Raw genomic sequence first — 13,190 nt, 5'->3', positions numbered from 1 at the left:
AGAGAGAGAGAGAGAGAGAGAGAGAGAGAGAGAGAGAGAGAGAGAGAGAGAGATGCAGGACAGACGGTAATGACAGTAGCTTACAACAACATTAATGAAAGTAATAATATTATCGTTATAGTTCTGGCTACTGTGGTACAATATGTTGAAAGTAACTACACCTGCCAACTGTATCAAATCACAGAGGGAAGCATGCATCTACTCATGGATGAGAGGCTCATGCTCGTGACAGCACAAGATCTAAACATTAATGGCGTCCTCCTGGCTAAGCTGTAACATTAGCTAGCTCAGTGGTGCTAGGCCAGCTAGCTGTGTATGCACTCTTCCTTCTGCACAGTGATACGGTTGGCAGGTGTAGTTCAGTAGAAAGAAAATAGTTCCTACATGAAACTGCTCACAACAAGGTCTGTGGATTATCTTGAGTACATGGATCATGATTTTTGGAAAGAGACATTGCTCTTGAGTTTTTCTGTATCTTTTTTTTTTTTTTTTAGCTTTGGGCACCTCAAGCCAAGTGCCATCTAGTTCAATTATTTTCAGGAGCAGGCAGACATCTCTATGACGGATGTCTCCATCACTCAGGGACTCACACCAAAACAATCTAGATTGATAAATAGCACTATGGGGAGGAGAAAAAAAATGTATCTTTGAATTTGGTGTGATCTGTCCCTTTAAAAGGTGACACCATGTCAGTGTTGTGTTCACAGCTTGTTTTACACAAAAACAATTATTGCAGGTTTTGTCACAGACTTTTTGAATCTGGAATACTAGAAAAAGCAATTACTCCAAACAAAACAGCACAATGGAAAAATAAAAAATGCAATACAGTAACACAGCATGTGGTGAAGCGCGCAGTGGGAGTCTCTGTGTGTGCACGACACGTACCTGCAATGGAGGAGCGTTTGGGCAGTATGGTGACTGCTCCCACCGCCACATCCTCGAGCTGGTGGATCGGGCTGCTCTTGGCCCCCCAGCTGTCAGATCCAATCCACAGGAAATGGCCCACCTGATTGGCCCTCTTGGTGGCATTGAGAACTCCCCTGCAAGGACACCGGCATGTGAATTAGGAGAGAGCACAGGAGGTGCGTGCAATCTATTATCTATTACACAAAGGCACAGCTAGCTTTAAGTTGAACTGTGTGGACATTACAGCTCTGCCATGTACAGTTCTGCAGTTTATCTCATTAAAAGTGAGAGGGAAAGGAGGGGAACGATTGTTATTGTGTGGTCTGGAGAACAAAGATGTTATTTTTGTCTTGTTTAAAGAGAAACACAGAGAGTTACAGTTATTAATCTCCATGTCTCCCACTCATCTTTTACATTTGCCCTAGCATTCATTCTGAATTTACAGATACTAAATGTTTCATTCTGTGTTTCTTTACATAAATATTTCCCATGGGGCATTGTAAATGAAACAATATCTCTGTGTTGCTTTGTTGTGATCTGTATTCCCACTTCTCCTCCGAGGCACGATTGTGTTTGTGTTGTTGGAGGTATGTTTGTGTAGCAGACATCCTGTACGCATGGCAAATCTGTGCCTCTAGCTTGTCTTCAGGAGCTACTACTCAGAGATTAAAGACCTCAACATGGCAAGCCATCAACGCGCCTGAACAACATGGGTGAAGCCAGGATGCGCGGCACTCCTCACCGTATGTCTTCTTCACTGGCAAAGATGATGACTGCCCGCGAGTGGTGCGTTTCCAGCAGTTGTTGGATGGCTTTGTCATAATCTTCCAGCTTGGGGTTGTGGGGAATTTTCAAAGACTGGGCGATGCAGATTCCACCTTTTTTAATGGGAGAAGAGTAAAGAAATGATAAGGCCTCTGAGATGAGCTCACTAACTCACTCTTACACACAAAAGTATGTACACTCACACACAAAAGCCTGGGGTCTCAATAGCTGCTTTTTTCTCCTATGGAAATCTCACCCATATAGAAATGAGAAAACATCTGTACACGGTGAGTTTTTGCTGATGCTGTCATGCCTACTATAGAAGCTAAATGATTGTCTTACTATGTATACATTTACATTTTGGCAATGATCTGAAAACCACAGCTGCATGCAATATAACAGTCAAACTGCACCTCCTGACCGAGCGCCAGAATCATTTCACGGAGTGAGAAAGAGTTATAAACATATCTGCTATAACAAATCCAATAATCCACACCAACAGGGACATAAAGCTACAGATTTCATATATGGATTTGAGAAAATCAAACAGCTTGCCATTGACTTTTCATTTAAAGTCGTTATCAAACATCTCTTGTTGGACCCTGAACCAATCAGATAGCACAGCCGGCAATAACAAACAAAGAGGATATTAATACTGACAATAAATCATTCCCACACAGGTCACCGCTAATGAGTTTGTACAGGACAAAAGGTGCTGATTGCTTCCGTGAGTTGCTAAACAGCTGCTACATACTGTATCTGGCATAGTATATTAACACAATAGGCTTTTAGCAGTTTGCAAGGTATTGTTGGCTTCGGGGGTTTTATTCAACACCTCATTATCGGGTGGAGAAGCAAATTTATATCTTTCATAAAAAAAATAAAAAAAATAATAAGGAGTTTTGCTTCACTCTGGCGTGGTAATTACAGATGCCGAGGACAAGCTAACCTTTGAGGCACTCTGGATAAACAGATAATATGATCACCTGTGTGAGGAACTTCTGTAGGCCTAGATGTGAAGCAGCGGTGTCTTGAGTCAACAGCAAAACTCTACCCAAACCAATTAAAATTTCCTCCACTCAAGCATTTTAATAGCCTACCCAATAACCTTTCAGTGTGAGTTTCCCTGAGTAGACAGAGGAATGGAAGGAATCTCCTAATTGCCAGTCTCCTCAGGCTCATTACTTTGATATAAACAGCTTTTAGCTGGCAGATCACAAATCTCCAGTCACAGTTTACTGTGGCATTTTTAAAGGCAGAAGATAGAAAAATGACAAATGCTGAACTCTTCATAACTATCCATTTCTCAAGTATCAGCAGGCAGATTTGAGGATATTTCTTGCTGCGAGAAAACATTTTGTATGTGCCAACAGACCTCTGGGATGGCTGCTGTTATCCTCCCTAAGTGGACTAAACATAAAAAGGGAGATCCCACAAATGGCCTAGCTGTTGCTTAAGGGTTTGTGGTATCCTGTTAAAGTGAAACGTGCTTTGGTGTCATTTGTGCGGAGCAGCAAGCGTTGTAGGTCTCCAAGGGACGACACTCACACTCTGTTTTAGCACAGAGATTTCAGTTGATTTCAGCAAGAAAGCCTAAAGTGCGACATCGCACTTCTAGGTTTCTGTTTTAGTAAACTCCAGCACTGTATAATGTCTGACTCTGGTGTATTAGTGGCACCTTTCAGTTTCAGGGTTGTAAGTCTGCAGGTAGGTAGGCCAATCACACGCGCATTAATTCCTGAGAGGGGGAAAAAAAAAGCTTTTTTTCCCCATTGAGAACTTAAATCTCATGAAAATGCATTAACTCCATGACAAAAAAACCCCTGCGGGCTCGTGTGAAGACTTATAATGGTATAACAGTCTTGAGCAGAGACATATTATAGGTCACAACAGTCAATAATACAGACAGAGACCACAGGAGCCACTGATGAAGATAAGAAGCATTTGGAGCAGATCCCATCTTCAGAGAGAGAGAGAGCAAAGAGCTGAACACGCTGCGGGCTTAAGGCTGCCCTAAAGGCTGCGGACTTGCGGTCGTGCAGCGGTGGCTAAATTATTGAACGCCTGCGGAATATCTCATCTGCCAGTCAGTCAGATGGTCAGTTAGTCAGTCATTCAGTTAGTCAGGCATGATGGAAATGCAAGTATCGTATCTGCACTTCCAGAGTGCTGTGCTGTGGGTCAGAACGCCGTCACCTGTCACTGGAAGGCACCGTGTGGACTTGAAAGAGTCCTCAACTCAAACAGCGGGTATAAAGAAGAGCTGCATGTCTGTCTTAGCTGGAGATGTGTGATGTGAGACAGATAAGTGTCAGGCTCTTGGAGAGGAGAGTGTTTTACTCCACCTCGTTTTCCAAGAAATAGGATTGTATAGTAATACTGTACTTTCCAGCTTCCACTTAAGGCGCCAGTATACGTCTTCAGAACTGCTTATCAGATGGTCAGACAGCTTTGGAAACCCTCCCCCACACCTTTGTGACGTCAGGTTAACATCGGCGGAAAGGTGTGTGGTAACTCTCTGAAACAGACAATTCCACATTTGCACCCACTTCACGCAGTGATTGGCCAGCTGGGTGGAGGCGAAGAAGGTCAGGTTTTCTTTTAGTTTGTTACACAACTATTTCTGGCACCTTTCATGTGTACAACCTACACACCAGCACTATGAATATTTTCCAGGGGAGGCTGTCTGAAAATGTGCACCTTTATACCTATATTTAAATGACTCGGAACAGCCATAAGCACCTTTGCCTTTCAGCGTGGTCGCACCACAAGTCGTACAAACTAGGTTGTTTCAAGCAAAACCGGATGACAAAAAGTTTAAGTCCACCTTCAGACATGTTTTTATGTTTATGAAATTTTTCATACTTACTTATATGTTGTTTAAAATGGTTTTCCCACATAATAGTTCTCTGAAAAGGGACTACTCTTTCTCCATCAATGAGAAATTCTGGATTTGGCCCAAGCTACAGAAACAGTGGCGAGCTTTGAAGCCAATTTTACATAGTGGCCAAACGTGGAATTGCAACTACTTCAGGGTGCATTACATGATGCCATGGGGCCCAAAACAACTTTTTCCCATAGACTTAAATTACTACAGAGATGTCTGTAAATCAGTGGATACTTTTTTTGAGCGTTACAACCCCCGCAAAATGACTCGTTACACTAGCGGGATTTGATCCATTCAATCTAATAACATTTCAGAAGTCTATCAGAGCAGCAATATTAAGTCGATTTATACCCTTTCAAGTTGGCAGAGGGCTAAACTGCAAGATAGCTTCTTGGCCATTGTAAGTCTCTAGTGCGCCTGCTCTATAGGCCCCTCGATGTGGAAGATCCAGGTTATTTTATACTGCGTAAATCAAGCTTTTTTGGCTTCATGTACCACTGAGCAACTTTCATAGGAATTAATAGGGCCCTGCATCCAATGCTGTAACCAGCTCTCCTAATACATCCATGATTTGGCCTCCACACTGCTGCTTGCATGTGTATCAAAATGATTCAGCTGTACATGTTTGAGCCTCAGTCAGATCCAGACTCAGATGAGGAGTCTGTTGGCGACTTATCAGAACTCTAAGTGTAGTTAGCACTGGTTTATGTTGTTTGTTAGCTTGTAGGCTAACTTGCAGTGGCTGACAGAGTTAATGGCTGTGAAACATACAATAATATCTGTTACGATGGGGGTAATTGGTAGATAGTGGAAGGAAGCCCCACGGTCCAGTTTAAGTCCAAAAACTGCACACTCTACCATGTTTCCTGTCAAATCTTTCACTATGCTAATGCTAACCCTGCTCTTTGTACCTCTGCACCGGAGGTTTCTAGTTTCCTTGTGGTGTTGTGTCAAAGTCTGTTTACCTATCGATACGTGTTAGACAGTGTTTGGCTTTTTCGTATTAGTGATGCATCTAGCTTGTCCGCCGTACGTTTGAATGTTAGATTTTTGCAAAATGTACAGACATCGCCCCCCATCGATGTGAAAACACCTGTCTAGTGACGAACTTTGCTCACATACAAGTCAGTATAGTCAAGCTCCGACATCTACGGGGACATAAACATAAGGACACACACACATTTTTGAGTGGAGGTAGACTTAAAATATCTGCTTACATTCAAAGTGAGTTTGTGACACTGACATTTTTAGCTGCACTTTATTCATTTACCTATGATCCTGCAACATAATATCAAACTATATATGCACCGTGAACCCCGACCCTCTGCTCCACATTTGATTAATATATCAAAGGCAACTAAATGATCACGATGGCTAAATTCATCAGGCCCTTGGAAAGTTCTCTGCTTATCTGTCTGAGTGCCATAGGTCATGCACTGCATTAACTGCTTCAATTATTCATCCTCAATGCCCTCGGTTCTGAAAATGCACTCCAGGGCGAGGAATCCAGCTTCGCCATTTTGCTTAGTGAAATACAAATCCTTTTAAATTAGAGGCTCTTGATGGATTCGACCCCCCGCCCGCCTACTGAACACCCTCCAAACCCAAACCTCCAGGGGATCCATAATGCTGCAATTATATTTATCACCTCGGCAGTCAAAAGGCAGACCCTCTCTCTCCAGTCTCCCTGCCTGAACACGTGGGAGCACATCAAAATGGGCTGACATGCGGCTGACATTCATATTCTACATCTGTGTGCCCTTCCACTGCCGGTCTGGGACTTGGCAATGCCGAAGGGTCATGGAGAAGTATCGTGCTCTATTTTACGGTGTTTGGAGATGCATCAGGCATCCTCCCCAGTCCTCGCCGACTGCTAAATATGAGCGCTATACTTAACTGGCTGATTTTCTTTCCCCCCCTCACAGCACAGACTACATCTAAGAATGCATCGTGTTGGCAACTCACTGCAATCAATTCCACAGTGATGCTTTGTGGGAGGTTTTCCTCAAATGCGAGTCTTTTTATCAAATGGGAAAACTGAACTCCATCGCTCTGGCCTGAATCCAGACAGACACAGAAAAATACAAACAAGATTAATCTCTGCCAGCTTCACCTGGAGCCAGGATGAAGGTGCACAATGGAACAGTGCCTAAACAGGGGAGAGAGAAAGTGGAGCGAAAATTTAAAAAAAAGAAAAAGAAGAATAGAAAAAACACAAGAGATCAATATGGGCTGACCATCACTCCAGTCTCAGCTTGGGGTAATGGGTAGCCGTATTGCATTAGTCCACTAGATGGTTCTCCTTGAAGTGGTGAAGCGAGAATCCTACTAATGCATCTGACATTTCACTGCAACCAAACAGGGCAGCCACACAAAAAAAATCTCAAGGCCTCATGGATCAGCTTGCACAGGGGATGCTGCAACAAACAACATCCACCAAAATATGTTGCTGTTGCTCCGCAGTTTAGCAATTTTCTGTGTTTAATACATCTACTGACACCACACTTAAACTATTTTCCACATATTCTCTCTTTTCATTTTCACTAAGATGTTTGCGTCTTATTCAATTCAATCCATTCCAGGCTGTTCTGGTGCAGAATTGGTCCCTTTGAATGAATCCTGTGAATGTACAGTTATGCCATTACATAATTAATGTGTTTATTAAAGATAAGGTGCCTTGGGTACGGGAGGCTTTTTCTTTAGAGGAAATAATTCCCATTTGTATATGAATACAAAATATTGCAAAGTGACTGCAGCTCAGTAGCAATAGGATGAGTCAACAGCAACAATGGCTTATAATTTCATACTCCTTGTGTAGCTGTTCAAGAGTCACAATAATAGCAGTGTGTTTACTGCTCTTTGCATAAGAAAAAAAAAAGGAAAACATCAGTGGAAAATGCATCTGAGGAAACCAGCTGGAAGAGACTGTGTTTATCCACAGGATATAAGATAAATGAAAACTTCTAAAATAAGCCTTAAATAAGGACTTTTTCTTATTTGTTCAAATACAGGCTACTCTCCCTCTCTCCCTCTCAGTCTCTCTCTGTCGATGCAAATTACACAACCACAAACAGCTTCTTAAAGTTTTAATGAGTGATTACATTGGACACGGATGCACACAGATAAAATATTCATGCATGCTGGACTTCTGATCAGTGCCTGTGGGATATCATTAGCTTTCCTTGTTTTAGAGGTTTTCTGTACGTTAGAAGAGACAGAGATCACTCCCTGCAGATTTACAGGAAATGGATTGGGATTCATGGAAGGTCGAGGTGAAAAGCAGCAAAACACTTGCTCCTGTTGTCATGGGGTGCATGGATGTGCTGTCATAAATCATGGAAGGTGATTTTTCAAGCCCAGGTACCATTCCCTTTAAACTAACTACTGCACAAATACAGAAAAGGGGTTCTGAACACACAGCTATAGCTAACTTTAATGCATTAAAACATTGGTGCAATTCGGGATGTCAGTTTCGGTTAATTTTGTTTGATAGCCTGATACCCATTAACCAGTAACTAACGGGTTCATATTTAATGCAAAATGATGTGAAAAACAAGAGGCTATTCCTTTTAGTGTGGTGCTCTACTGACTCAGGGAGCTTTAGTGCCGCATTTCAAAGCACTATTCATTTAGTAAGGGTAATAGTTATATGTTTTGTGATACAGTATAAATGCCTTGCCTTTCATTTTGTTTCCTGTTAGCTTTGCTGATAGACTGCTGGCTAACTGCATCAACATGTGGAAACGTGGTGCTCACTACCCAACCCCCAGTCTCCACTGGTTCGTTAAGGTTAGCTTTGATCGTGCTACCCTGCTCACCAGTCAGGTCGGGTTGGAGCTAGCTAGCTCATTCTGAGTTGACTGCTGGGTTTGCTGTTGAAACATGCTAACAGTAGCCACCCTCTGGTCTTTCCCCAGGTAGCCCCTGTAGGTGAGTGGCTTCATTTTGAGCTGCAAAACAGCCTTTAGCATTGTTGACTATGTTACCACTAGTAGCTATGCCGACACTGTTAACAGAGCTAATGCTAACAGAGGTTTGTGGCTCAAAATAGAGGCATAATCGCCAAATGAGTGGTGCTGCTAGCTCCCACTAGGGATGCGCGCGATTAGTGGTCTAAATGATTAAACGTCCGCCCCCTTGGCAGTCGGCACCAGAAATATTAGTCGGTTAAACCAATTAGTGTTTAATTCACTTACCAGGCCGCTTAACTGTCATGCAGCCGCCCGCCACTAGTGGGGGCTACAGAGCCGTCAGACAGCAGTCCCCCTCCCTGCAGTAATGCTCGAATAGAGTTTTAAAACAGCACGGTGGGAAATTGGAGAGATGTCCTCTCACAAAACCAGCGCGGTTTGGTAGTACTTTGATCTAGAAAATGAATTCAGCAGCAATTTATCTTTTTTGAGATGTTATATTATTGTTGTCAGATAATCTGCAGGGTTTACATTCATACTGCACGGCGCAAAATGCCTCTCATTTCAGCTGAAATTTAATCATAATTTAGATGTTTTTTTATTAACTTTAAAATTAACTGCTATCATTTCTGTCAGATAATCTGCAAGGTTAATTGTGCCCCACATTTCAGAGGCAATTTACTTATTTTAGATGTTATTTTAGTGGTTAACTTTTGACTGAGTTGCCGTCACGTTCACATTCATACTGCACGGCGCAAAGTGTCTTGTACTTCAGCAGCATTTAAAATCCGACATGGTTGTTGAAGATTGTGGTTAAAGGCTGCACACAATATTTTTGGGACAATCTTTCAAATACTTGCTAAATTTTGACTATTTTCTGAGTGTTTTCCTTTTTTTAGACTAGTCGACTGGTCTTAATTAGTCTCGCCACCAGACAATCAGAGATCTCTGCCTTCTGATAGTCTGGGGACACTCCTTTCTAATCTCTGCCTTCTGATAGTCTGGGGACACTCCTTTCTAAAGTGTGATTAACACACTGGTGAAAACGGCCGGCAACAAAGCAACGCCTCTTGCATTTTTGAAAAAGACACGCCCTCCCCCTTTTCTCGTCCGCAAGGAAACAAACACACAGAGAGCTTGAAAATGGATGCCGAGAGATTTAACTCCGTTTTATCAAACGTGTGCTCAGTCCACAAGATTGTGGAAATTAAGGACTTACAGCAACTTAAGCCATTTTGTACGGTTACACGTGTTTCTAGTCGGACTATGTTTACGAGCACAAGAGTTCAGCGAGCCACCGAAGGACCGCCCTGCGGATTTACTATTGGTTCTGCAACGTAGGGAGTTTTTTTTAAACTCTGAAATTGTATCCGCCCATCTAAACACAAAATCAGGGAGAAAGACATCAGTCTTTAGTTAAGCAAAGCGTCTAAAGACTGACTTGTGAGTCTAGGTCTTAAGTGAAGCTTTTGTGTAGTCAACAGGGAAATTAGTAGCTAGGAACATCCCTATTACTAGCTGTAATCATCAAGTGAGTGGTGCTGGTCACTCCCACCAGACCCGATCAGTGCGCAGTCCAGTAAACTGAACAGTGACAAAATTAACCGCAAACCCACCTTTCTAAATGGTCAAAAATATTCTCAGCGCTTAACTGATTAACGCTTACCCGTTGAGATTTCCAGTTGTAATCATTATCAGTCAACTCAAACTCACTGTTAAAAATTTATCCTTGTCCTGATACTGCAGAAAAACTGCAGCAGCAGATTGTAAACAACATGATTTGACAAAGATTGCCAACCAATTGCACTGTATAGCCGCTGAGTATCTCCTGCTGACAGCAGTGACTGCTGATTCACATGTACAACCACATGCCAACAACAGCATCAGTGTGGAAAAAAGCAGGTGAGTCAAGCATGTGCACAATTCTCAGGCCACTTACAGGCAACATTTCTGTTGTAAATGCTCTTCAACGTCCTTATTCTAACCTCTCAAAAGAAAAATGTAAACTTAACAACTTAGCTGTTAAACCTGAAAAAGGATCATTGCCACTTAAAACAATCACCATTAATGTTACATTACAAGACTGATTCTAATAGCTTGATTCTAGCCCGCTCAGTGGTTCAGCTCTCTCTGTTTAATCATATGGTTTCTGAGAGAAATGTCTAGAGACATCTACCAAAGGAGGCTGGCTCCTTTTCTAAAAAGAGTAAATATCTAAAACCCTGCTGTTTCATGCACACAACCAGAGCAGAGTGGTTTGAACCGACTGACCACAAGGCTGACTGACCATCATTACCATCCTCAGAGCCTTGCTCTCTCACTAGCAGGGATAAAAATGAGGTTGAGTGAAACAGAAAAGGCAGAGTGTAAAACAAAACTCATGTCTCCCAAATGACCAGTTGCCAGACTGTTCTCACTCTCTCTCCTTTCTGCTGGCTAAAGAGAAGACATTTAGGCATTTTCAAACAATTCCTCCTTTTCTGAGTGTGCATGCAGCAAAAGAAAAAAGGTGAATGGTGACATACATTACAGTGACATGTGTACAGGCCATGCTCATTATTGTGACGTGGCATCCTTTCTACAAGCTGTTTCTCTGTCTACATTTCCAGTAACACTCCACAACTCACTGGGGGACTGAAGCAGAGGTTGCCAAACAGATCAATAATTCATCCACCCAAAACAGATTTCATGATGAATTGGAAATGCAAAACTGATCTTACTCTGGTGAAAAAAAAATGCAACTACAGTGATTTAAATGATAGAAATGCATTAAAAAAAAAGAAAAGATAATTCTGTTTAGTGTCCATCACTGACCACCTTGCCTTACCTGCTTCTTTGGAGAGTTGTGTGAAGGCCTCCACTCCCTTCTCTCCATAACTGCCCTCTGACGCGATGGTGGAGACGTAAGTCCAGCCCAGGGCTCGGATAATGTCCACCATGGCCTGGGCCTGGAATGAGTCTGGAGGAACCACCCGTGAGAAGAAGTCATACCGCCTGTCATCACTCAACTCCGGGGCTGTTGACGCATAGCTGATCTGCGGGATCTTGAATAGAACAAGAGGGGTTGGGGAGGGGGAAGGGAATGTTTACTCATGTGTTGGTGCTATTCTGGTGCAGTATCATGGGGGGTTGCTATGGTGACTGCTCTGACAGATCACATTTTTGAATGACCGAGTCCAAAATCACGACATATTTAATATAAGGTGGGCTTTATTTACTGCCATTTTATTTGAGTGCCTACATTCCGAGAAGGGCTGGGCAATGTATCAATATCTTGATAGGAGACTGGACATCACCTTAAATTTTGGGTATCTTAATATCATAAGTGTTTTCCTGGATTTAAAGACTGTAATACAGTAAAGTGATGTAATTTTGAGCTTGCCAGATTCTTCTAGCTGTTCTATTATTTGCCTTCACCCACTTAGTCATTATATCCACATTACTGCTAATTATTTACCAAAAATCTCATTGTGTAAATATTGTGAAAACACCAACAATCAACCCTACAATATTGTTGCAATGTCGATATCGAGGTAGTTGGTGGAAAAATACTGTGGTATTTGATTTTCTCCAAATCGCCCAGCCCTAATTCCAAGTGTGAAACATGTACACAATGTGCCCTTATACTTTAATGCCCACAACAGAACGAAAAAGAAGTGTTCATGACATTTTTTCTAACAACCCCACAATGCAGTGTGTCACATCTGATAGACCCGAAAGTTACAGAGCTTTTTTTTTTTTAGCTTAAGGGAAAAGTTTGACATTTTGGGCAATATGGTTATTTGCTTTCTTGCCTAGAGTTAGATGAGGAGATGGATATCACTCTGTACACCAAATACAAAACTACTTCTAGCAGTTGCTAAGCTAAGCAGAGCTGGAAGACTGGAAACAGGGAAATAGCTAGCCTGGCTCTGTCTATAGGTAACAAATTCTGCCTACCAACACCTGTAAAGGTCACAAATTAACACTGTATCTACTGTTTGTTTAATCTACATAAAAATAAATGTGCCATTGTACATGAGCTTATGTGCTGGACTAGGGTTGCAGTGATATACTGGTTTCAAGGTTTAGCGTGATATAAAAGTTTTTACACATACTTCCATAAACAAAATGGTTTCAAGTTTCAATTATAGTGATAAAACATTTGTTCAACCAAAAATAACCCTTCTGTTTTCATTCCTTTCAGGGTCATTCTGACTGATAATAATATAAATTATGCACTACTATCATACCATGAAAGTGCAATATCTTCTGAGATGGTTATCATACTGTGGAAATCTCATACCACTGCAACCCCTATGCCTGACTATTCTTTGGCCAGGAGCAGTGACTTCCTGGAGTCTCTGCTGGCTGCCTGGCAACTGCTCTGGTGGAGAAATGGTCCAGCAAACCCCTGCTGTTTTGTAGCCTATAAATCAAACAAACAAGCTATGTGTTAATAAGTGAACTTTACAGGTATTGGTAGGCAGAGTGTTTACCTTTGAACAAAGCCAGGTTAGCGGTTTCCTGCTGTTTCAATCCTTTTTGCTAAGCTAAGCTAACTTGCTGCTGGCTGTAATTTTATATTGAAGGTACAGCAACCCAATCGCCGGCAAAAAATGTTGGCCCTGAATGTTTCTGCAAACCACGGATATGTTACATTTGCATGTCATTATGTAGCGGTTACATTTGAAACTTTATACTTCAACAATGCTGTTGTTAATGCGTGGTTATATTTCGGC

The 13,190-nt window shown here is 42.0% G+C and overlaps 1 protein-coding gene across 3 annotated transcripts in view; it reads right to left on the bottom strand.

Moving 5' to 3' along the window:
• LOC126403077 (metabotropic glutamate receptor 7-like) overlaps positions 1 to 13,190 on the bottom strand; it is a 163,401-nt gene that overhangs the window by 51,888 nt on the left and 98,323 nt on the right. For all 3 annotated transcript variants that reach the window (XM_050065504.1, XM_050065502.1, XM_050065503.1), the window contains 3 exons: positions 11,297 to 11,513; positions 1,649 to 1,784; positions 886 to 1,040 (listed from right to left, as the gene is read on the bottom strand). In XM_050065504.1, coding sequence (XP_049921461.1) covers positions 886 to 1,040; positions 1,649 to 1,784; positions 11,297 to 11,408 — 403 coding nt within the window. In that variant the 5' untranslated portion in view covers positions 11,409 to 11,513. The remainder of the gene's footprint in view (positions 1 to 885; positions 1,041 to 1,648; positions 1,785 to 11,296; positions 11,514 to 13,190) is intronic.

This window comes from Epinephelus moara, chromosome 16 (genome assembly GCF_006386435.1).
Source record: "Epinephelus moara isolate mb chromosome 16, YSFRI_EMoa_1.0, whole genome shotgun sequence".
Taxonomy (NCBI): Eukaryota; Metazoa; Chordata; class Actinopteri; order Perciformes; family Serranidae; genus Epinephelus; species Epinephelus moara.
Note: the sequence above shows the minus strand (reverse complement) of the source record. Positions and strands in the feature narration are given on the sequence as shown.